Source organism: Chenopodium album, chromosome 20, assembly GCF_948465745.1.
Source record: "Chenopodium album chromosome 20, dcCheAlbu1.1, whole genome shotgun sequence".
NCBI classification, from domain to species: domain Eukaryota; kingdom Viridiplantae; phylum Streptophyta; class Magnoliopsida; order Caryophyllales; family Amaranthaceae; genus Chenopodium; species Chenopodium album.
This window is the reverse complement of record NC_137853.1, coordinates 12469372-12495897: the sequence shown is the minus strand read 5'-3', so window position 1 is coordinate 12495897 and position 26526 is coordinate 12469372. Positions and strand designations below refer to the sequence as shown.

The 26526-nt window shown below is 35.5% G+C and overlaps 2 protein-coding genes across 2 annotated transcripts; both read left to right on the top strand.

Annotated features, from left to right (window-relative positions):
• The first annotated feature begins 246 nt into the window (after window positions 1-246).
• On the top strand, window positions 247-5738 carry LOC145598878 (myosin-binding protein 7-like). The gene is made up of 4 exons (XM_081655278.1): window positions 247-605; window positions 910-2537; window positions 4269-4315; window positions 5274-5738. The coding sequence occupies exons 2-4, from the start codon at window positions 1167-1169 to the stop codon at window positions 5377-5379; spliced, it is 1524 nt and encodes a 507-aa protein (XP_081511404.1). The 5' UTR covers window positions 247-605; window positions 910-1166; the 3' UTR covers window positions 5380-5738.
• A 9667-nt stretch (window positions 5739-15405) lies between these two features.
• Window positions 15406-24584, top strand: LOC145598455 (uncharacterized). Its single transcript, XM_081654810.1, has 15 exons — window positions 15406-15712; window positions 15820-15980; window positions 16791-16852; window positions 16988-17132; window positions 17269-17354; window positions 17478-17625; window positions 17704-17903; window positions 18773-18972; window positions 19118-19216; window positions 20421-20542; window positions 22657-22758; window positions 23004-23113; window positions 23197-23284; window positions 23770-23960; window positions 24065-24584. Exons 2-15 carry the CDS (start codon window positions 15858-15860, stop codon window positions 24282-24284), a joined length of 1896 nt encoding a protein of 631 aa, XP_081510936.1. The 5' UTR covers window positions 15406-15712; window positions 15820-15857; the 3' UTR covers window positions 24285-24584.
• The last annotated feature ends 1942 nt before the right edge of the window (window positions 24585-26526 follow it).

Here is a 26526-nt window from a genome sequence, read left to right as displayed (position 1 = left end):
AATAAACCTCGCATACTTATAAACCGATCATAATGTAACACTTAACAAAACAACAGAAAAAGAACGATAATTTTCGTGTATACCGATTTATCTATATAAAAGAAAATGTGAAACGTTATTAAGTCATTCCAAGCAAACCTCCATTCCCAACAAATGATTTCCCCCCAAAACCCCCTCCTCTCCCCATCATCAGTCTCATCACGTCAACCAACCAAACAAAATAACACCCAAAAAAATATCATAATTTAACATTTTCAAATTACAAAAAAACATCTAAATCCCAGGGTTCCAAAAAAAAAAAAGTAAAAAAAAAAACTCTTTCTCTTTCCTCCATTTTCTCTCTCCTCCATTTTCTCTCTCATCTTCTTCGACAGATTTTTCGTTCCTCTTTCTCTCTCCTCTCTTTCTTTTCCATTTTCCCTCGCTTTCTCTCTCTACCTCTCTCTTTCTCTCTCCTCTTTGGGAGAAAGAGAAACCTTCATTCTTCTTCTCTTTCTCTCTCTAAAATTTTTTTTCGCCATTTTTTCTGCGTTTTCAGATCACTCACCTAACCGTCGGTTTTTTTTTCTGGATTTATTGATATAATTTTTATTATATTTTTTGAGGTACGCGATTTTATTCTCGACTCGTAATTTTGCTTGTCACGTTTGTTTGAATTAGTCAAATGTATTTTATTTTTGTTCATGAATGCGTGTTGTTGAATGTTTCATTTTGAATTTTACAATTTTGATTAGGTTATTATTGATATTTTAATTTGATTTTATGAGCTGAATTTTTATTGTTATTTATTGTTTTGCTGGATTATGTATTATATTAGGTTTAATTAGTTGCATATGGATTATATTTAATGGTTTTTATTATAGTTTTGTTGTTTGGATTTTGAATTTTGTTTAAATGTTGGTTTTATAGGAGTTCGGCTCACGTCGACGATCTGAGAGGATTGTTGATTTGGTTTGTTTGAGGAGGAGGTGGAATTGGGGGGTACATTGGTGATTTTTCGATATTGAGGAACGGGGGAGGGAGGTAGGGGGGAATGGAATTAGAGATGGATTTTTAAGTTTTTGATTGAATTTTTTACTTGTAGGTTTGGTTAAGAGGGGGAGAAACTCGGCTGAATAAGTTGGTCGAGTTTGAATGCATTCGGAAGTTTGTGTGGATTTCGATATATGGATAGAGATATTGTGTCATTCCCTTCGAAGAGCCTGGAAGAACAATGTTGTGATTGTGGATGTAGGTGTTCTTTGACAGTTAGCTCTTCGTCGAATGATCCTTGGTTACGGTCTGTGAAGAGGAAACACAATGAGTTTGAGAAGAGCAGCCGTTTTTACATCCCAGGGCTTGATGTTTTGCCTGTTGCGCGTGTTGGGATTGAAAAAGAATGTGCAATGTTGCGAGAGACGCTTGGCAACCAGCAGGCTACGATTCAAGAGCTGTGTTCAGAATTGGAAGAAGAGAGGAATGCCGCTTCCTCTGCTGCTAATGAGACAATGTCCATGATTTTGAGGCTGCAGAGGGAGAAGGCAGAGGTACAAATGGAATCTCGGCAGTTTAAGCGTTTTGCTGAGGAGAAAATGTCGCATGATGCACAAGAGATTTCTGCCTTGGAGGAGGTGTTATACAAAAGAGAACAAGCTATTCAGTCCCTTACATGTGAAATTCAGGCCTATAAGCACAGAATGATGAGCTACGGCCTGTCAGAATCCGAGGCAGAGGGGTTGAAGGGAAATTATAGTCGCAATGCTAGTTTTTGTAGCGATTTGGCAGGTCCTGGTGACTCACACATTTCTTATCCTCCACTAAGATGCAATATGTATGGATCTCAAGAGCAATTAGAGCTTGAAGATGATGTTGTGGATATTGAAAATTACCCATTTTCTGATACTCCAGGAACTCAAGATCTGAGGAGTTTGGAATACAGGATCAATCAATTGGAAGGAACTCCTCAGGGTGATCAGATGAATGGGGACTTTGGCTCTAGAAATGTTCTCGAGAAGGTTGTCGTTGGTCAGTCTCCAAGGCGGTCTAGACATTCTAGGAGGATTTCTACTGACAGCTCAGGTTCGGTGTTGGGGCCAGATCAAACAATGGATTCTCCTAGATATGGTACCAGTTTTAAAAAACTTGATTGTGTAGCTGAGGAATTAAAAAATTCAGACAGTGCATCCGATTATGAAGATGATATGAGTGATAGAGTTTATACCATTGATTCTATTCATCCTGGGGCAACTTATAACCATTATATGGAGCCCAAGGTTGCTGCAAAGTTGGGTGATGAGTATGTATCAACACCAAGATCTCTAGGTCGTGGAGACCTGGGAGATCCTGAGGTTAAGAAGCTATACTTGAGACTTCAGGCTCTCGAGGCTGATAGAGAATCAATGAGGCAGACAATCATGTCAATGCAAACTGATAAAGCACAGGTTATGCTACTTAAAGAAATTGCTCAACAGTTGTGCAGAGATATGACACCCGCAAGGCATATGGCTGTTCAAAAGTCATCTATTGTTGGGAGCTTTTCAATAATGGCAGTGTTTAAGGTAATCCTCAGTGCATACAATTGTTTGGTCTTTTTTTTTTCACATGATTGTTTAATTCTGCTGTTTTCGTCTGTTATCTTTACCATATTCCCTGCAAAAATGCAAGCAAAACTGTAATTTGATGTAGGCTGTGTAGCTGATCTGGTTCACTGACTTTATGATACTACCCTCTGCTGTTTCAAAGTATTTGTTAAGAGTACTATCATCATCATTTATCACTTTGAACATATGTAACTTGAAGATGCAGGGGACTATGCTTGTAAAATTAAAACGATATAGACTAATAACTACACACAATTGAGGGTGCCTCATACATAAGTTTCAAGTGTAACTTTTGTAGTGATGTTGTTTAGTCTAATTGATTGTCGTCTTAATCTGACTGTAGTATTCGTTTAAGGCTGCTCTAGTTTTCCGTTAATATTGTTTACTTAGGAAGTGACCGTGACCGTAGGCTTTAGAATGACATTTCAGGCTGTTATAGTAAAGGCCTATTGTTTTTGGCTTTTAGTGATCCATACTTGTAAACTGCCTCTCTCACACAAATTTTTGCATGTATATGTTTACATGCAATGTGTTTAACCCTACCTTTCATTTCCAGTGGTTATTCGTAACTTTATCTGAACTAATAAACATGCATGAGATTGTAAATCCAGAGATAGAATGTAATCTCCTTTTCTCAAGAACTTCATCAAGAGTTTAATTTTGTACGTGACATTTTGACAAAGCTTTCTTTATTCTGCTTTATTTTATTCTATTTTAGTATCTTTCATTTACTTTATGTACAAATGTGCTTCAGTTTGCCTTGACATTCCAGTTCTTTATTTTTGTCATGTTATAAGAGACATCAACTTTCAGACTGGGTTAAAATTCATTATTTCTGTTTCAAACATCAATGAATCGATATTTGATGGGCTAGTAGATTAATTGATTGAAAAGTGTAAACAAATTTTGCTTTTCAACACCACTTTTTGATGAACAAAATTTCATTTTATTCTGTTTGATTCTCTCTCTTATCGCCTTTGGCTAGCTGTCATTCTTTTTATGTGCTTTTTTGCGTGGATTGCATTTAATTTTTTATGCATTTTAAGGGTCATGCACAATCCTTATGACTCTCTGCTTGCTTCTCTCTGATCTAAAGATGTCAATGAGTTATACAGAAATTATTTTTTTATCAAAACTGAAGATCTGTTAAAATTTATGTTTCAACTGACAATTAGTTATTGGTCAGCCCCAGGTGATTACATGTAGTATGAGGCTAATTTTTATTGTTGATAGCTAAAGTTATGATGATTGGTTGTAAATGTTAATGAAAATTCATAATTATATCTTACATGCTATTCAATGTCTAGATTTATTTGGTTGTAATCTTTAAAAAAAATCCCTTGCCTTTTAGATTTTACAAAATATTATAGGTCTATGTGATCAAATAAGAAATAATATGGTATAGATTTGCTGGTAAATTATTTACATCTAGATGAAAGGTTATGGGTCCATAGACACATATTTAGTGTGAATAGAGTATTGAAATTGCGTCACCAAGGATGTGGCATCATGCCATCTTTAGATTTCTGGGTGACACGTGGGTGCGGTATCATCTCTTTCTTTTTGATTTTAGGAATTATATAGATATTATTTAATTTGTATTTTTAATTTCTATGTGTGCCTTGTCATGTAGAACCAGTCCGTTCTTTCCTGGTTGGAGCCTTTACATTTTTCATGTTTCATTTTCAGTGGATCATGTCCTTCATTTTCTGGAGAAAGAAATCACGTCAAAGCAAGTAAGTTTTTCACATTTCAGCTATGGATGGTTGGTTTATCTTTGTTTGTCCAATTATATATACTCACTCTAGGTTTATATGATATTTCTTCCCTCCACAATCTCTCTGCTTATCTCCTATTACTACAAATACAAAATTAATAATTTTTGGTAAACATCTTTTTTCCTCTTTCCTGAGTATTTCAATGGTTCATTGAAGGCTATGAACAGAACAATGGAGATGGATTAATTGGTTGGAGTCTCTTGTAATTAGATTCAACCTTGAGGGCTTTTTCAACTTGATATTTATGATCAGTCTTTTGTTATTACTCTTATTAGATTCTACCTTGAGGACACATTGACTTAGTATTCATCTAAGCTTGTACATATATATCAGACTGATAGAACTAGGGGAGATGGACTATTTGGTTAGTCTTTTTGTGGCCAATTACCAACAAAAGCCTGCCACTTATGGCCTATAGCGAACTTTAAAATTAAAAAAAAAAAAAATTAAAAAAAAAAAAAAACAGATGTTATTATTTACCCTACTGCCCTAGCTTGTGTTATTTTCTGGTCTTCCGTGAATTTATTTATTATCCTTTTTGCTTCATAACTACACATTTCCTTTTTTGCGTAAAGGATGTCAATAGATGATAGATTTTTAAACTTTTAGCTTTGCATTTCTCTGTTGATAATTGTGGGATTTTACGATTGGACTTCTGTATATAGAATAGTTGTGTAGAGCAGAGCCTATAGCTCTGAGATAACACAAAAAGATGTAACATTATCATCATGCATGCTGTAACATGTATATGGCGAACATCAGACTGTTAATTGTTTAGAGCTTTAGACAAATCATCCTTACTGGTCTAATTTCACTTGTTTTGGTATGTGTTATTTCTGTCTCTTTTAACATCTGTTATTCTGAAGGTAGTAATTATTTTATGTCATATACTAATTTATTTTATGGATAATAACAGGTACATGTTTGAATTGACGGCAAATAATGTGGGTCTGCTACTGCTTTTGGATAAGAACCCACGCTCCAAACTCTGGAGATGTGTTTCATCAACGCAAATTAGATAAACTGAGCTACATAACTTGTAGCGAGTTTGTCAATTTAGGAGCTGCATTTCTGGGCTTGCGTTTAGATAAACATTTGTTTCTGGATTTATGGAAAATTGTTACTTGTGCAGCGTTCTTTGTGATTCATTTTCCCCCTTTACCCTCCATTGAAAAGTTTGGGGTTCAAATTTGCTTAAGCTGGTTCTTCAGCAAAAATCATGTGATATAGGCCAGTGTGCAGTTTGGTTTTTCTGAAATTTTAGCATTTGAGGTAGGTATTTTGACAAATTCTCCTGTATAGTTAAAGATTCATGTATGATTATGCAGAATTGCTGCTCATTTTCAGAGTGAAAAAAAATAAGAAATAATATATTTGTTCATCTCTCATAGTTTCAACTAATAAGGCCAGTCCGCCAGTATAACCTTTCCAACTGCGAAGGGTGTATTTCTCTTTTGATTGCGTTATTACAGCTTGTATGAAGGCGGTTGAAACCCTTAGAGCTTGGAGGGCTACGTATCATGTAGGGTAAAACATATGAATAGTACACAATACTAACATTTATGGATTTACCTGATACATATTTATGTAATTAGTGTAGTAAAGATATATATAGTGACACCAACTTTGGGGTGTGATAAGATTATTGACAGACATTAACTAACAAGTATAAATATGAATTGGGCATTTGGGTGATATAAGGGGGTAAAATCCAAAATATCAGCCTTGTTTGGTAAATGGCTTTTAGCTGGCTTTTTGGTTGGCTTTTGGCTTTTGGCTTTTTCTTTTGGTCAAACAGCCAAAATACTTGTTGGGTAAATGGCTTTTAAGCTAGGTGAAAAAGCCGGCTTTTCCGCAAAAAACAATTGGTTTTGGCTTTTGGCTTTTCATTAAACAAATATCCTTAATTAATAATAAATAATCAATAATTAATAATTAACTAGTAATTGACAATTATTAGTAATATCTAATTAATAATAAGTGCTTAATAATTAGTAATTAGTACTTAATGACTAGTAGTTTATAATTAATAATTAGTAATTATAAATTAGTAGTTAATATTTTGTATTAGTAATTAATAATTAGTAATACTGATAATAAATGTATAAGAATACATAATAATGCCCTTTAAGGTTGTTTTGCATAGTTACAGCCAATATCTAACAGCTGATTTTACCAAACATGTTTACATACAATAAATAGTCAAACAGCCACTACAAACAGCCAATACTAGCAGCCAGTCAAATAAGCCAAGTTAAACAGCCAGCAGCCAATTGCCAAACAAGGCCATCATTTTCTTTTAATATTAGTAGAACTATGCTAAAACAAGCATACTTAATGATTGACAGGCTAAAGTCGTATCACCTTATCAAAAATAATTCCTAAGTCCTCTAACTATGCATATAGGGAAGAAGGGTTGAACTACAGGGAAACAAGTCAATTTATTCCTAATTAATTAAAAGTAATCTAAATTATTAAAGTAACCAATTTGTTATTATTAAGGGAAACTAAACCACAAAGATTAAGAATAGGGAGAATCAATGAATAAAAGGGATAAGGCATAGGTTCACCAATAAATAATATTCTAGGGTAAAACATAATTATCAATCATCAATGCATCAATTAATCAGATCATAAAAGGCTTTCGCTACGTATTACAATCATAGAATTAATCTACCGGTATTAAATCACGTCTCTCGAATCTTGACTTAACCATTCATAAATTAACTTGCCTATTGAACTAAGCCTAAACATCAATTCTCATCTCTCGAATCTCGAATCAATATTACTTAACTCATATAATTAAACCAGACCTAATCTAATTGCATAACATTACCACAATCAATAGGAAATTAATCAAGTATTGACAATCAACAACAATAAATTAAGTAATTAATTAACCCATCATATTATTTATGGATCCCTAAAAACCCTAGAAAGAAAACTACTCACACGTTATTAAATCTAAACTAATCAAAGCAATTCAACAAGACATGATGAAATAAAGAAATGAAATTACTGAAAAATAAAGGAGAAGAAATGGTTACCAAAGTTAACGGAAATTATGGATTGAATTAAATCAAGAATTGTAGAGAGAGAAAACAAGAGAGAAGTTTAAGCAAAAACTAAGTAGAGAGAGAAATAGCTAAGAGAAGAAATAATTGTATCAACACAACTAAAAACATATTTATACAAAGCCTCTACAAATCCTAATTAGAAACTAAATAAAATCGCCGGAAATACTTCTTCAAAACAAGTGCCCGGTCGGGCGAGGCACCGCTCGGTCGGGCCCGCCTTTTTCCTTCATAGAGCACCGGGCGCTGACAGCTTCTTTGCTTCTTCCGCCCCGCCTGGTTGGACGCGCCTCAGGGCGAGGTGTCTGACCGGGCAAGGCCCTCTTGGGCAACTCCTTGGATTATTGATTGGGCCTTGAATTTTAAACCCAATCCGGATTTCCTCTTCGGGACTATAATACTCGGTACGGTCCAAATGCCTCGGTATCTTCAAAGTTGAGCCCTTAATCACCGGTTTAGTGACTCTAACTGGTCTTGGGCTACGAAAGATGGTCGTGCTCTTCCAATGCTCGTAGTTGCTCCAAATAATCCTGGGAAAATGCTCCAAATGTGCAATTCCCTACAAAACTCATCTAAAATTATGAAAACACTAGAAATCACAAATTAGTAATAAAAGTGGCTCTAAAGAGCCAAAAACACTACTAATTATGGCCAAGGGACGAGGTAAATTGCTATATAAAATAGACATATCAATGATGCCCACGAGAAAGAGGATGTTTTAGGCTCTCTTCTCTTCCCTCCTCTTCTCTCTCAAATTCTAGCCTCCATTGGTGATTTTAGAGGGGCTTTTATCGATTTTACTGGTAAAATTTCAATATTTATCATTTTGTGCTTAATTTCTTTAATTCTTCTTTGTTTTTAAGTTTAAATAATTTTTCCTTTTGTGAGGATTGTTAAGATTTTTTTCTCCTCACCTTGTGAGAGCTTTTTATTTACAGTAAAAAAAAATTGAAGGATTTCAGACCCTTTTAAATCATAGGAAAATTGGAAACTATAATCCCATCTTTGCCCTTTTTTTTCTCAAAACAATCTCACATTTTCGTATTCCCAATAATCCAACCATATACCCATATCTTCTTAAAACAGGTCTTCTTCTGGTTTGTGAAATTGGTAACTTGATTTAGAAGGTGACTTGCCACATGTCACCTTCTAATTGGTCCAATTATAATTATTTATAATTTTAAAAAAAGACAAAAACTATTTTTCCTTCTCATCACCACCACCGCATTCCTAGCCACCACCTATACCACCACTACCTTCCCGACACGCCACCAACAGCACCCCACTGCCGCCAGCCCTCCCAACGAACCACCAATAAATCTCCTCCCAAAACGCCAGCAAGCCCAAAATCCCCTTCCCTAACACCAGCACCGCCCAAAACCCACTCCTCCCTCGTCGTTTGGGTTTAATTTTGGGATTTGGGTTTAGTTTTTTGGGTTTGGGTTTAATTTTGGGTTTAGTTTTCTGGGTTTAGGTTTAATTATGTGGGGGCTTTAGGGGTTTCGTGGGTGGTCGTGTTTAGGGGTTTCATAGGTGGTCGAGTTTGGGGGTGGCTACGGTGGTCGGTTTTTGGGTAAGGGGTGGTAGGATTTAAGGGTATGGGTGGCCGGGGTTAGGGGTTAGGGGGTTTCAAGTTGGTCGGGGGGGGGGGTGTTGGTTTGGTGGTGGCTATGCAAGGGAGTTGGTGTGGGTGGTGGTCATGGAAGAAGCTTGAAGAAGTGAGACTTGAGGTTGAAGAAGCTAAGAGAATTTAAAAAAAAAAATTAAATATAAAAAAAAACATGTTTATTAAGTTATAGGTCAAAAGGCTTGTTTTAAGAAGATGGGGGGTATAAGGTGGGATTATTGTGGGAATACGAAAAGGTGGGATTGTTTTGAGAATAAAAGGCAAAGGTGGGAATATTAGTTTCCAATTTCCCTATATTATATTGTTATTTATGGGGAAGATGATTTGAACCAAAAAAAGGTTTAAGGTTTTTAATCTATTGCTCAATTCGAATAATTAAAACATGGAATTGGAATGTGAAGAAAGATGCAAAAACGTCGAAGAAAATTGCTTGTGTCAAGCTCGAAGTGGGGGAGCTATGAGATGGAGATGTGCTTGAGTATGCTTAAAATTACTTGCTTTGATTATGTAACTAAAACTAATCAATTAGCAATTAAGTAAGGGATAATCGATGTAAAGCATTAGGGAAATGAATGGGGATCACATGAATTCATGATCAACAAGTAAAATTTGAGAATCAAGCGATCAATGCATAGTAAAGATTAGTAGTAAGAGCAATTGAAAGAATCTAATTAATCATTTTTTAGACTATCTAACCTAGATGTGATCCCTCTATAGTAAGACAAATAAGAGGACACATAACCAAATTATGAACCAAGTATGATGGAGGGAGCCCTGATTTATCATGTTGATAAACAATATTCGTTTATCAAGTGGCAAAATCGTAACATCAACAAAAGTGTCAGTTCGACATAACATTTTCGTAATTATATCAACAACTGTTGAGCCCATATTTTCTTAAAAGTAGATTTATTTACAATTTTGTACATTTGATAAACAAATTTGTGTTATCAAGGTGATAAACTTGTTCTTTCTCATTATGATGAATTCAATATTAATTGATTACCATTTTAATTCAAATGTAGAAAGAAATATTAATTAGTTTTCTCATGTTAATCCAAATTCAATCATTCAATCATGCTTATAATCAAGGGTATATGGCCAATCCAATCAATTTGAACAACATGATGGCCTCATCTTCTAATCAATTTAATTACTACACAAAAATCTCTCAAATTTCCCAAATTAAGTTCAAATTGATCAATCCAACATGTTTTATTCAAATCCCTTACAAAATAAAGGATCAATTCACTAAGCATGATTAAGCTAAATTCTAGCACAAAATCATCATCAACATTGAATCAAACGACGCGATTGAGCATCTAATCAAACAACTAATCAAAGCAATGACAATTGCGCCCTCGCACAAGGGCTGCTGATGTGTATAATTTATATAGTATTTTACCCCCGTCCCTTGGTCATAATTAGTAGTGTTTTTGGCTCTTTAGAGCCACTTTTATTACTAATATGTGCTTTCTAGTGTGTTTGTAGTTTTGGTTGAGTTTTGTAAGGAATTGCACCTTTGGAGTATTTTCTCGGGATTTTATGGAGCAACTACAAGCATTGGAGGAGCACGACCATCTTTCGTAGCCCTAGATCGGTTAGAGTAATCAAGCCGGTGAATAAGGGCTCGACTTGTGTGAAGACGAGGCATTTGGACCGAATGATTAAAGCCCCAAAGAGGATATTTGGTTCGGGCCAAGTTACGAGCCCAAACGAGGAGTCCAAGCAGCCCAAGGGTGTCCGCCCGATGGTTCGCCCGATGGCGCACCCGATCGGGCAAAGAAGACTTATATCGCAGCAGCCCTTCGCCCGATCAAAAAGGCGTGCCCGATCAGGCGGTGCCTCGCCCGACCGGACGCGTGTTTCTGGAGGACGTTTTAAGCGTTGTTTAATTTGTTTTAACTTAGGTTTTTCTAGCTTAGTATAAGTACGCTATTGTTAAGCGAGTTTATTATTCTTTTTTCTCCCTTCCCTTGACTTTTACTTTCTTTCTCTCTCCTCTTAAGCTCTTAGTATTAGTTTCTCTCTCTACAACTCTTGGTTTAATTCCATCTCTTGTTCCCTTTAACTTTGGTAAAGATTTCTTCTTCCTTAATCTTAGTTATTTATTTTATTTCTTTCACTATGACTTTTTTAATTGCTTTGTTTAGTTTGGATTTAATTATGCGTGAGTAGTTTTCTTTCTAGGGTTTGTGGGGATCCATAAATAATATGAAGGGGTAATTAATTATTGTTAATTGTCAATGTTTGATATTAATTTCCTATTGATTGATTTAATGCTATGCGGTTAGATTTGGCCAGATTTAATTCGTATGAGTTTAGCAATATTAATTTGAGATTCGAGAGATGAGAATTGATATTTAGGCTTAGTTTCAATAGGCAAGTTAATTTATAAATTGTTAAGTCGAGATTCGAGAGATGAGATTTAATACCGGTAGATTAATTCTGTGATTGTAATACGTAGCAAAAGCCCTTTATGATCTGGTTAATTGATGCATTGATGATTGACTATTATTGATTATTGATATTGCATATAATTGCTTATTGAATTGTTTTAACGCTTTACATCGGATTATGAATCGAGCAGATGTGATTTTTTTCGTAAAACACTACAAAAAAAGAGCCTATTTCCGATGGCTTAAATCCATCGGAAATTGCTCAAAATCCGTCGGAAATATGATTTCCGATGGTTTTCCGTCGGAAAATGGTTATCGAAAAGTCCCTCATCGGAAATTTACACTTTTCCAATGGAAAAGCCATCGGAAAACTTATTTCTGATGGCCAAGCCGTCGGAAATTTCCGATGGTCAGATAAGCCATAGGAAAAATCCGATGGCCAGGCCATCGGAAATGCCTGAAGAAAAAAAATAAAAAAAAATTGCCGCCGCTCTCTCTTCCTCCACCCTAACCCTAAACCACCCATTCAACCGCCCATCTACCTACCCTAAATTTGCAAACTATAACAACCTAAACCCACTCTCCATAAACCGCCACACTAACCCTACCACACCAACCACATACCATACCCACCTCGGCCCACCCTAACGCAAACCCAACTAACCCATCGCAACAACCACCGCCGCAACATCCATACCCCACAATGCCAAAAAAATTCAAAAAAATATAGAAAATAAACTTTAAAAAAACATCACAAATTCATTCCCAACAACATTATACCGACAACAACCACCAGAAAATTCACCAACCATAATAGAAAAAATTCAAAAAAAAAAGGGAAAAGAAACTCAAAAGAAACTAGCATTAGAAGAAAGAAATTTACAAAAATAAACACTTACCTTCCAATTTCACCTCGAATTTGGTTTTATGAGGCCAAATTCGACCATGAAAACTCTAGATCTAGAGTTTTCATGGTCGAATTTGACCTTAAAAGCCTTGAATTTGTTTAACATAAAAAAAAACACTAGATCTTGCATATGTTTCATGACAATAGCATCTTGCGGAGAGAAAAAGAGGAGGGGAAATGAGAAGAAAGAGAGAGAAGACTAAGATGAGAGTGATAAGATGGAGCCATGGAAGGGAAAAGATAGAGAAGAGAAGAGGAGAGGAGAGGAGAGAGAATTGAGAAGATGAGAATTAAGAAGAGGAAATGAGAAGAAAAAAAATGTAAGGAGCGGCCGGTGAATTAGTATAAGGTTAGGGTTTTTTTTTTATTTATTAAATTAGATTCCGATGGTTTATTTCATAAAAGCCATCGGAAATTTCCGATGGCTTTTAAAACCGTCGGAAAATTTGTATTTTTCGATGGTTTTTTCCCATCGGAAATTTCCTATGGCCTTTTAAGCCATCGGAAATTTCCTATGGCTTTAAAAACCATCGGAAATTATATAATTTCCTATGACTTTTAAAGCCATAGGAACCATAGGAAATACGGTTTTCGATGCTTATTACAGCCGTCGAAAATTTCCAACAGCTTTATCCATCGGAATTTTTTTAAAACCATCGTAAATTTCCGATGGCTTTTAAAACCATCGAAAATTACTTATTTTCCGACGGTTTTAGGTGGCCATCGGAAGGAACCCATCGGAAATAGCGTGTTTTCTTGTAGTGAAAGTATAGCAATATTGAATTGATGAATCGAGCAGATGTTAATTTAATATTAAAGGCTATTAGATCTATGTTGATTAATAAATTGCGAGAGCCTGTTAGATCTATGTTGATTAATAAATTGCGAGAGTCTGTTAATTATTTTATTATGCAATGTTAATGATTGATTATTATGTTTTACCCTGGAGTATTATTTATTGGTGAACCTATGCTCTAGGTCTTTAATTCATTGATTTTTCTTTATCCTTTACTCTTCTCTATTCTTACTCTTCGTAGTATAGTCTTCCCTTTTACAATAATATCTTGGTTACTTAATAATTTAGATTATAATAATTAATTAAGAATAGAAAGACTTGTTTCCCTGTGGATTCGACCCTACTTCCCTATCTATATTTAGTTAGTGGTTTTAGGAATTACTTTTGATTAGGTGATACGACTTTAGCCTGTCAGCTGCAAAGGGGGCACGCAAAACATTTTGTCTCGAAGTTAAGAAATTTCACATCTTATAATTAGCTTGCACACCCATGATTAAGCCCGCAATACTCTACTCCGCGTGTCCTTTATGCAAGCTGGACAAATGGTATTCCTTTTTCCTTTAACTCTAATGGCTCCTCTTCAAATTTCTTGGTAAGACTTGATCTACACAAGCGGAAAGATAACGCAACGAGTATAAAAGGGATTAAAAAGAAGGAAAAGTAAGAATAAAGCTAGAAAAAAGGGCGAACAAGTGACAACCATGCAAGAAAATTTAAGGACATGAAACTAAAATTGTGGCATACCTTATCAATAATGACGAATGTGAGAGGAAGAAACAAAGCTTGAAAATTATATTAGTGGTAATAAAAGAGAGGATGAAGATGAGTGTTAATGGCCGGTGAAGTACAAAAACAAGTGATAAGGTATTAATTTTGGAGCGAATTAGGTGAAGACGAATTAATTAACATGGTACTCCCTCCGTCCTAAATTTTTTTTACGTTTCCATTTAGGGTGTTCCTTTTTATTCTTTACATTTAGTATCTTTCTTATTTTGGTCATAAATTTTGGATAAAATTACCCTTATTTTACAATTTTTTACTCAAAAGTTTTTACTTTCCCATGTGCTATTGTACTTTTTGTATTACATTAATAGTTTTTCAACACTTATTATTACTTTCTCTCTCCTCTTTCCTTTAATTTCTTCACCCTACATGCTCAACATTGTATTTTTCAATAAAATTGTACTTTCAACCATTGAAATATTCCAATGTACCTCAACTTTACACAATTTCTTAATTATCGCGCATAATTCCAAACGTAAAAAACATTAGGAAACGGAGGGAGTAACATATATGAAAATAGTTTTTCTTACTAAATCAATTACTGATTTAGCTAGTAACCAGTCATTTGGGTCCATGCGTATGAAATAGCCCAAAATTTATGTCTGTCCAATGTTAATTAATAGGTTGACCAAAGAAGACTGGTAATAGTTGGGGCCTTTCCTGTTATTTACCTATATATTCAAAATCCAAGATATACATAAATGAAATAACTGATCATAAATAAGTTTGAAAAGACAAATCATAAATAAGTTTAATATAAGAATTATGAACTCTCAATCACATCAATCCCTTAATAATGTGTGTGCCAAATCCTTGAACTTCACATCATGAAGAAACCTCATACAATACTGCTCTCCAACAATACTCCACAACAAACCAGTGCCTCCCCCACTCTCAAAAATTCCCCCTTCCCTTCTATCACCCCGTAAAATGCCCCCTCCCTAACCTAATCCTTGAAACCTCCCCTCACCTTTCGCACCCTCGAAATTGACCCCCTAGGCAGTTTCCAAAAAGTAGTGGGAAAATCTTCCCTCCAAAAATAAATCCGGTTACTAAAATTGTGGGAAAACTCCCTCAATTTCAATAATAACTTTTTCAATAATTAGAAAAAAAAGTAAATTTTGGGTCACTTCGATTATCGAGTCGATTCGGAATAATCAATGCGGGTTAAAACGGGTCAGGTCACTTCATATACCAGTTCAATTTCGGGTCGGATCACTTAGGGTAGCGGGTCACATTCAAATCAACTCCTCTTCGGGCTGGGTATGGATCGGATCAGGTTAGTTCAGGTTCGGGTAATTTTCGGGTTGATGGTTTCAGAACAGTTTCTGAGTCACGAGTTGAGTCATTCAAGTCGGGTCAAGATTGCCGGGTCTACAGTTTAGAGCAAAACATTCCCGCATCAATATTACAAATCATCATCTAGAACAAAGCCCACCTCACAGTAAAAACCCACCAAACCCAAAACTGAGCATGCAGGCGGGAGGGAAATGAAAATGAAGTGGGCATTTCAAGTACTGTACAAATAAACACTTAATTGAAGAATCTTCATCTTCATCTCAATCTTCATCTTCCCCCTTTTTTTTCATTTCAATTTTTCACATTCTTCATCTTCCCTCCTCTTTTTTCTCTCTCCTCCCCACTTTTCATTCTTACCCAGATTCGCCCTAAACCCCTCGTTGAGGGCGAATTCTTCCCTCATTTCACCCTTCTCTTCTTCATCTTTCTTCCAACCCTAATTTTTCGCCTAATTTAATCATTTTTATCAGGTACTAATCTTGACCAATTTCTTATCCGTTTCTGTTCTTCGATTTTAATTTTCTTGTGAATTGATTTGATTTGATTTGATTGAAGTTTGAATGATTGTGAATTGCAGTTAAGGAGTAGGGCTGGCTGTGATTTTGGATTCATAGCATGGCCAAAGTTGCCAAAGTTGCTGCTGCCCCGGGTTCTTTACCTTCCGATTCGGCACGGTTTTGTGGGGGTCCCATGAATGCTGGTCCTGCTCTTAAGAGGAAGACGCCGTCCGAATTAAGAGTATGTTTTTCTGCTGTTGCTTTGGTTAATGTCAACTCAACTCTATCTTTGATTCTTTGTAATCTGTACTATGTGTTGATGCTATATACTTGAATGTATTGAGGGTGGAATGCTTTTAAATGATGTAGTATCGATGTTGATCGTGGGTTAAAGGCGAGTTTTATGTCATAAATTTGTTGGAAGTGTTGTTATATTTGATTCACTTTAACATTAAAGTTTCTGACGATCAAGTTTTAGTAGCAAGATTGGTTTTCAATTATGTTATTCGATACCTGAACATTATTTTCGCTGTTAATGATATGATTACTTATGAGAATGTGCCGTGGGTTGGGGTTTACACCCAATAGGAAGGAGGACAAGAACTGAATTTAGTAACATTATTTGGTATTGAACACGTATGATGTTGACAGTCTTTTCTATTAACTGAGTGAAGTGGGTTTAGAGGAGTGAGAAAAATTCGGCTCTAGATTTTACAGGATTTGGGTGATAAATGTGTTAGCGAATTGGCCAAACTATTTACTGAATCATGTTATATACATTCAATAAATATTGTCGCATACAATGTGTTTTTTATTGTTTCCATCTATGAAAACTTCTATTACAGATAAGGTTACTTTCACTCCACTGGTTTGCTGAATAGGTATAGGGTATTTTAGTATTGTGTCTGTATAACTACTAATTTGTCTTATTTGTAACTTGTAAGCTAAGAGTAAGTTGATGGAAAGCTTCTTAATTTGGAAAAGAAATTGTGTAGCATTTATAGCACAAATATTAGGTTTATTGATTCATGCATATGTCTCGGCACTGCAGGGTGAGCAATTAAAGAGAAGAATAGCAGTGGAGCTTGTCCGTGAATCTGCTGCACCTTCAGAGTATGTTTCATCCCTGTCTTCTACTTGCTCGTTTAGTTTTCATTTGTTATAGGCTCTCTTCTGCCTTTGAGTTTTGACCTATTTTTAGAATTTTTGGTTCTAATGTTTAACACTAAAACCAATACCTTATCCCAGAAATGCAGATGTCGTGGATTCTGGTTCTAACAAGTCACAAGGCCCAAAAAATACAAAATACATAGACAAGCGTCTAGATGAAGTATATCCTGCTAGAAAACCAAACAGCAGGCTCAGCTTGCTTGCTGGAAAATCAAATTTTAAGGTATTTGAATATAAGGACTAATTATACTGTTTGTGTAGTTTGAATGAATATAAGGACTAATTATTATTCTGGATGCCTGATTTCAATGTAAGTAATAATGCTCACTATTGTCTGTATCTCGATCTCTTGCATGCAGGAAAATCAAGTTGGTCAGGAAAAAAGTGGGTTTAAGAGTTCTTTTTCTTCACGTTTGACACCCAAGAATCAGCAAGAGCTTAATGGGTATGATTTTACTGAATTCTAGAGGTTTTGTATGTTTGGGGGTGGGGGTTCAGTTCTGTATAGGAAATAAAGATATATAGAAAAGATGTGCTAATTTGTTCTACTTTCTCCTTGGTGTTACAGAAGCTCAAAAGTATCAGTTGCCAAGGCCGCTGGCTGTGTTTTACGACAGTGTGAAACTGCTGATAAAGGCACTCAAAACAAGTTTCGTAGTGTGGCTGAGCTCTCACTTGGTAGTGACAGATTTACAGAGCAGGGCACAGTTGATGTGGTATTGCCATGGTTGCTTTGGCTAGTACAATATTCTAACATGATATTTATATATTGTTAATAGCTCTAATATTTTTAGGATAAAGCGCTGAAAGGACTAGCTGCTCATGAGACTTCTGGTTCTTGTTCTCCATCAAGTTCAGCTGGAAAGTCTGGGGATGTAAAGGCTACATCTTTGGGAAATTATTGTTCGGAAATACAAATTCCTGGAGTAAAAGTTCCTCTTGATTTTACTCTGAAAACCACCATGCGTATAGTATCCTCTTCACCTGTGGACAGGTAAGGAAATCTGATTTCCTTTGCCATTATTTGTGTTTTAATACTGGTGAAGATGATTTAGTTGTTATGATTTGTGACAATTTCTATATTTCGCATGATTGTTAAAAATATGTTATCCATAGACGATTTGGTGATATACAGTAAAATTACTTTTTGTATGAGGTTTCTGGTTGTGGTGGTCTGTGCTATCTGTATATAGAGGATACATATCATATCCAATGTTGAACTGATCTAGAGACTAGAAAAGTAGCTTAGGATGTTCTGAATCTAATAATTTGGATTACGTTGCTATAAGCCTTTAAGGTATTCGTATTTTGGTTTGACATTGATACATTTAATTTAAAGGTGTCATCAGATTTATCACTTGTTGCCATACTATTAGAGGAACTCCACATGTTCACGAGTGATTCTGCATCAGCTGTTTAATATTTTATTTAGGATAGAGTACTCTAAAGGTTAGGATGACTTCCTTTGAACTAAAAGGTGACTTGGATTGAGCTGAAAATTTCAACATGGCTCTGCAGTAAAAGTAGTTTTTTCATATTCTTAACCGATGAATGCATAGTGGTACTCTTGAGTTTATGAAAGAGAGTGCCGAACTAAATAAATTTCGGAGTGAGGATGATATCTAGCTGGCGTCGGTACGCTAGACAAAGTTCTAGTTATTCTGCGAGGAAACAGTGACCAAATATGTCTTAAGGTGTAGGTTAACTTGATTTACACACAGTAGGTCACTATAATTATCCTTCAACGACGCCTTCTCGATGGTTACATAGTTGGTAAACTAATATTTATCATACTATGCAAGAGGAACTTTACTATTTCACCCATGATACCTGAGTTTTCTGTTTCATGTATTGCAATTTCAGGTTTCACAGGTTATTTATGGGTGGCACTTATAATGGAATATCGTCTTTCTCTTTATCTGGCAACTCTGGCAGTGAAAGTATTGGGTCTGCTTTAAACACTCCAGCATCTGGGGGTCCTTATAATTTTCAATCATGGATATACCCTCAGTCCTCATTGCCAGCTTCAGTAATAACAGTATTGAGCTCATCTTCAGGGGGAGGTAAATGTGCCCAAATTCGCTGAGCAGTGAAGTCTTTGTGGCTACCAAATATCTTTAATATCCCCTCTGTTTTACATGAGGTTGAAAACAATCTTATCTCAGTTTATCAATGATTTTTCTCTGGTATATGTCACTTCATTTGCAGCTGAGATGGACTTTTTGGAGAAACGCCAATTAGCTTGGGAGGATTCCTTTAGAAGTCTTTACTACATGCTACGGAAAAGTGGGTGCAATGTGTTTTATGGTTAGAATTCTACTCTTGCATTTCCCTTTCTCATTTCAGTCTACAATGATACAAATTTGAGCTGTGTAATTGATACTGGAACATAAAGAATGATGTTGTAAGATTTCTCAGTTCAATAAAATACTACTAAAGACTTATATCTCAAGCTGCTACATGTATAGCAAGATAATATGCTATACAGATCCAAATTTGGTGGTTTGGAAAGGATTGGTGTCTGGGGTTGGGGGTTTGGTGGTTTATACACAAATAAAAAATAAAAAAAAAAAGAAAAGAAAAGAAAAGAAAAAGAGAAAAAAAATATTATTGAACTTTATCTCACAAATAGAACTTTGTTACAAGATACAACTGCAAACCTTTCTATTTTTCCTGAATATACTTTGTTAGGGTAACTATGTGTCAACACATGATTTCCTATGGTTCTTTAAAAAGAAAAAAAATCTCTGTGATATCTGCATAAAAAAGGGCTGGAAACTTGGGGCTTGATTGCTGCCCATTGACCAATTTGCATTTCATTTTGTGTTTTAGCTCTAAAGTTGACAAATAGTTTGTGTTGAGGGAATTAATCAAAGTTCAAGGTGAAATAGTCAGTACATGGTCGGGTAAAAGTCTTGATTTTCTCAACTATCCATTAATTAGTTCATAATTTGAAGTAGGTTTTGTATTCTCTGTGAGTCTGTGCAAAAAAATAAAGTATGTACTTCCTCTGTTTCTTTCTGGTTGCATCACGTTTCTAAAATAGAAGTTCCAAATTAGTTGCATCACTCTCCTTTTTAGTTAATAAACTCTCTCTATCTCTGTCCTATCACGTGGGTCCATTTTTTAATTCTCTCTTTCTCTCTCATCTCCAAAAAATGTCTAGGTGTCCGCAAGTTCCAAAATGAAGAAACTAAAAAAAAAGAGACATATTAGTTCATATCTCTAAAATCTGATTGCATAATCAAAAGCTAATCTATTGAAACCTGATCCCGTTGTAGATATTTTGATCAACCCCTGGTTGGATATCGGATATGGCTACTTTGATAGACATGACATAGTTTACCATGGCTGCTAAATACCAACAAAATATTTCCTGGCATATTGGCAATTTGGCTTTATTAGTTTGGGTGTGTTTTCTCTGTTGATAATCTTGTGTCTTCCCATATTCAGTTTGTTACTGTTATGATTTGGTATGCTCTAGTCCTTAGCTTTTTATATCTTTTACCAGTTTGTACATCACAGTTTGTGGTGATCTTCACCGCTGTTGAAGGCATAGGGAAGGTCAAACGCACATGCAATGCATTTATTTCCAAATCAACAAGAGGGTTAAGATCTTTATTGAAGGAGCATGTAAGTTGTATTATGGATATTCTTCCTACTATTGTCTTACTTTTTCCAATCTAAGTACATAAAGATGTTTATCATTTGTCTTTGTCTTGCAAGCTCTCCATGTCTGTTTCAGTTTATTACTCCCTCTGTTTTGTTAAAGTTAAACATATTTGACCTTTTGCAATATTTACCAAATCCACTTTGACTAATGTTAGTGATATACATGTAAGAAAAGATATAGTCTTGCGGGTACTTGTTGGAATCATCTCAATGAATAGTCTATTAATATTCAATTGTTATAATTTTTACTTATTGATAAATAAAAATGTTATGAGTCAAAGTTTTGCATTGGCATACATGCCTGGGAGAAACATTTCCCTTAAGAAAACAAAGGGCGTATTTCTAGTTTTCTATAAGATGGGTAGCATTGGTATGCTATGTTGCTATTGCTTCCTAATGAATATCGGTTCAACATCCCTTTGTATAATTAAAACTATGTTCAGGGAGTTTAGTATTATTAGGTTAGAGTCCTTAGCTTTAGTATAGCTAGGGAGAGAGGAGGAAAGAAAACGTAGGCAGAATATTGGAGTGATTCCCTAGGAGAGTTGTGACCTCAAGTCACTCACTAGAGAGTTGTGAGCTAAACTCACTATAAAGCTAAATATGCTATACCTATCGATTCATTTGATTGTGTTTATCGTTTTTTTTGTTAATCAAAGCCTCAAATCTTTCTTCTCTATTTTGCTGTTCTATTGCTTTCTTCTCTGTTATTTGGTTGTGTTTGGTCAGTCCACTACAGATTAATGATATCTTCAGTTAACATGTAAAGATTATGAAATATTCATTGCTAGAATTGGAGCTGTGCTGACACTTTTGACTTTTCTATTGTTAATTTATGGAGTTATTGGAATGAATTGGTTGGTTTAAAGATTAGTGAAGTTACATGTAGCTGTGCTGATGACTTTTCAACATTCCAAATCTCTATTTATTAGAAGTTTCTTATCAATTGATTCAGCTAGATGGATTTTAAATTTTGAGTTGAATTGTAAACCTTATCCTCCCTCTGACTTGAATCTAATTTGATTGTGGGATACTGATTTTATTAGTTATTAATCCCTTCGTTCCCCATTAAACATACTATCTGGGTTGGGCACAAGTATTTAAAAGAGAAATTGTAGTGAGGTCTTGTTGTTTAAATGTATATAGGTTTACTTTTGTGTGTGTTTCTCTATATGTGTGTGTGGAGTTAAGAAAGTAGGAACCAAAGTGGGTAGGTCAGAAGCTTGAAATTTGAAAACAAAATGTTATTTATCTAGACCCAACCCAAAATGAGGATGTGAAGTTTATGTGAGAACAAGCATTTTTGAGAAATTGGAAGTTTAATGGGGGATGGAGGGTGTATTTGGCTTGATTCTCGGACAGTTTAGGTTCTGTCTAAACATAGCATGCAAAGAGTGAAGGGAATCACATTTTGAAGGATGGCATTCTTGACTGCTTTTGATATTTAGAATGAATTATGTGTTATGAAGAAAGTGCACAAATCTGCAGAATCTAAAGTAAACCTCACATAAAAAAGCTTGAGCCATGGATTAGCTAAGTGAATTGAGCGGCTACAATTAAAGATCTCATCCTGGCACCACAAAGATGGCTAAAACCGCCTGCTTTTGCGGGACAGGTCAATTATGTGGATCAAAAGTTTGGACTGAAATCTGTCTAGACATTGATGGTTAAATGGGTTAAAGTTTATTTTCCTTTTTGCAGTCTGATTTTTATGTTAAGAAGTGGTTTTTTTTTACCTGGGGGCTTGATCGGTGGAAATCACCAAGACACCACTTGTTACATTTTTATTGAAGGCATTCTAAACGCATATCTAAATAGCTTTTGTTACCTACAAAAATCATATTATAATCTACATGTAACCCACAAACAAGGGATTAGATAGCCACTTTTGATATTCATTTGTGGCTTTATGCATTATGTTTAGTGTCCTAACAATCAATCATGAATTTATCTTAGGTAATTATTAATTTGTGAAGTTCCAACCTTGCTTTTATGCCTCATTTAGTCTTATGAGTTGTGACTATATGGGCTTCTTGGAATTACCCATGCTAACATTTTCTTCCTTATGTCACTAGGATATCAGTTTCACTATGCCTTTGTGTTGCTGTGAAGTGGAGCAAATTAGTAGAGAAGACTTGGTGGAGCTCTCTGAAATTGAGAAGCATAACTTGGGACAGGTTCCATTCTGACTTCTGAGCTTTAATTTGCAAGTCAAGCATCTTTTTTTCATAGGTCATTCTCATATCAACCAGGAATAGCAAGAAAGTTACTTGTTAGGGTATAAAAATAAAAACAAAATCAGAAAACAAAAGTAAAACAGTCTTTGTTACTGACTAGTGACTACAGTTCATCTTAATATCTTGTGGATTTACTAATTTTGTATCTTTTATTTAAATTTTGTTATTGAATTCAACCTGTGCAGGCTAAACGTTTTGGTTCAATGCCTGACGTGGACAACAGCCCAAAATCTTTGTTAGCCTTCAGCGGAAATGAAAGTGTTCATGGCCTATATGATTTTCTATTAAATTATAGGTACATAAGCCTGGAGTTCGGCTGTTAGATACTTAAAATTGAGATTTCTGTCAGCATTTCATTTGGGATGTTTGTTTCTTCAGGTCTTTGTTGACAACGCTGAGCAATATGGATGTACCTGTGCTGTGTTCTCCTATTCCTTTTCTTAATGCTGCTCTTTCTTCCCCACAGGTGAATTTTATTTTGCATTCCTGATCACCTGGCATATATTTGTCAAATGTAGCATGATGCATACATCAATTAAAAAATGTTGATCGTGCTCTTTTGCTCCTATTTTATTCAAATTATTCGGTAAATAACTTTAATTTACAACTTTCATGGAAAATTTATCAACAAATGCTGAGACTGACTGTTTTCCTAATGCCATGCTTGAACTAAGGGCCTGTTCATATTTATTGAGCTGAACTGAGATGAAATGAATATTTTATGAGAGAAGGAAATTAGGAGCTAAACGGAACTGAACTGAATTGATGTATTATTTGTCAATTATTTCAGTAAGATGTCTGGATGCTAAGCACCACATTAAAATGAAATCAAAGTTGGTTCTAGTTTATATCTTTGATATTAAAGTGGTGCCGGTCAATCTGTGAGTTATGCCAAGTCAATTCAACTGCCTGGTTTTCGTGTTTGTTCAGCATGTAAGTTCTATTTTGCAGGTCAGGTGCAAGGAGATCAGGAGAGTCGATGCTTTGCAGTCAAAAGGATCGTTGGCAAAAGATGGGGAATCATTTGCTTCAAAGACTGGTGTCTGCTACAGCATTGAAGTAAAGGATGCATATCTTCCTCCTTGGATAATTTCTTCCCTATGTGCTGTGATGGGTTCTGAGGGGAGAAGTTTTGAGGCATGGTGTGTGCTCACTGTCTTTTACGTTTTGTGGGGTGGGGTTTGGTAGATGATGTTGCAAACTAGATATTGACGTATTGAATGACTCTTCCTCTGGTTTCATGCAGCTTTGCGACAGACCCTAACACCATGGGATTGAATGTTGCTCTTGAAGCTGTCAGCCAAAAATCCAACAGTACCACTGATGAGACAACTGGAGATTCACAAGATACTGCCTATGCATTTGGTATTTCAGCAGCTGTGGTAAATTCTGGCTTACATTCCACATGTTTGAAGGCATTGAAGTATTCAAATGGGTCTTATGTAGCTGCCCTTTCTCCTGTTTGAACTCTAATCAAACTTTTGCTGTCTAATGGGAGGAAGTGACTAGTGTGGCCAATGGTTCATTCAACCCCTCTTGATTTGTTTATACTTTCCCTAAGATGTGCTTATCCTCGGTGTATAATGGTTTCGGTACTGTGCATATTCTTACATGGGAAGGGGTCAAAACTGTCTCGTTTGAAAATTTACAAATGAATATTGTAGTCATTTTTGAAGAACTTATATATATGTCCCTCTGTCTTTTTCTCACAAACATTGTAATTGCTAAGTAATGGGCTTATTTACAAAAAACCTTGTTTTTCTAAATTGTTAACCTTAATTATTTAGGGTTCGTTTGGCATTGCTGCGGTTTTCTGTTTTTTGGTTTTTTGTCATATGAAAGTATATGATATATGCCACATAATGAATCAAAAATTATATAAACTTATTAAAATCATAATATTTTTGAAAACTGGCAACAAAAAGTGGAAACACCTTTTTTTTGTTTCCTTTTTTGGTTTTTTGTTTTGAAAAAAAACAGAAAACTGAAAACCAAAAATGATGCCAAACAAGCCCTTAACATCTAGATTTTAGGTTTTTTTTTCCCTTCCATAATCCATTGTGGAGAGTTCTGATATTTTAGGTTTCCCTTGAGAAATATGATCGTTAAAACACTATGACTGAAGGTGGGATAGTGAGTCCTCGTAAATTAGCTGGTGTACTTTGGTGTATTTTTTGTGTTGCACACTCTGTTGTGTACTTGTGTTAAGTGGAATTGTAGACTGTAGTTATGTTAAATAATCATTTACTTATCAATTGCGATATCTCACAAATATCTAGTTACAGTATATTTTTAATTGAATCATTTATAAGAAATTATATGAGTGGATTCCCGCCTAATTGACTAATTGTAGGAAGAATAGAGAATATTATATTTAACACAAACAAATTATATATGCCAATTTTTAAAACATGAAATGTTAATTGTAAAATAAAATGAGAATCTTCTAGAATTATAGTAAAACTAATTAAGAGCATGTTCCTGTGAAAAATAAAATAAAAGTAAAAGAACTTGGTAATTGGTACATGGTACAACTTACAAACTATAAAATGGGAAATACATTTCATCAAAAAAATAAAATTAAAAAAGGAAAATACATTAGAATTTAGATCTACTTAACTAAATGTTCATTCCCAACCTTCCAATTTACCATGCCAGAGAGGCTTACCCCTAAGTATAGGAAAATGAGAAAATACAAATTGATATCCTATATTACCAAAATTGTTAATATTAAGGATAATTTTGTATTTTCTCAGCCATACCCCCTTTCTCTCTCCTTTATCTACACCATCAGGCATCAGCCCATCACCGTCACCACCATATGCACCACTCGCACCACCCACTCAACAACTACATGACCACTAGCACCACCGCGCGATCACCGCACGATCATTAGCACCACCACCACAACCACATCACGACCATTAGCACCACCACCCAACCATTAACACCACCACACGAGTAAATTCCTTTCCCTAAAGGGTTAGTATTGGCCCACTTTACATGCTTTGAAACTAGGGTGTCTTTTGTTTGGCCGATCGACCGTATTATAGCCGCGAAGGTACGTGGTTGTGCGATGGAGAGAGAAGGAATAGCTTTGGAAGGGAAGGAGTGAGAAGGAATTGCTTTGGGAAGGGAGGAGATAGAAAGATATTAACGTTTATTGTTAACATGTGATATCACCTGGGTGTGGCAGTCTAGCTCCACGATATCCACTCTAAACGGAATATCATAAATAATATTCATAAGCACCTAAACAGGATCCATGTACAAAACATAAAGAAACACATAATTATACCTTTGAAGCGTGATTGCACAAGCGATCGAACACAAACAATTAGGAGAATAAAACCTCAAACGTGACTCCTCTATTTAGTCCACGGGCTAGGATTGAACCTCCACTATTGCTAGTTAGTTCATCTAGTGTCAGTGGTGCCTTTTTGTATTTTTGTACTAGTGTCAGCACGAACGATTCGAACCACCTTTTACAGAGAGGGGAGAAGACCGAGCCACGAACCACCACCAAGCAACACCTTGCACCAGGGTATGGACGACCATACGGGTGTACGGACGTGAGGAGGGGGGAGAGAGAGAGAGAAGGAGTAGGGTTTGGTTGCCTACTTCTGTGAGGCTCAATGATGGGCCTTTAAGTTTGTTCAATCCATCACCCTTATGTGTGACCTCGCATGATCTAATCTGTTGGGCTTT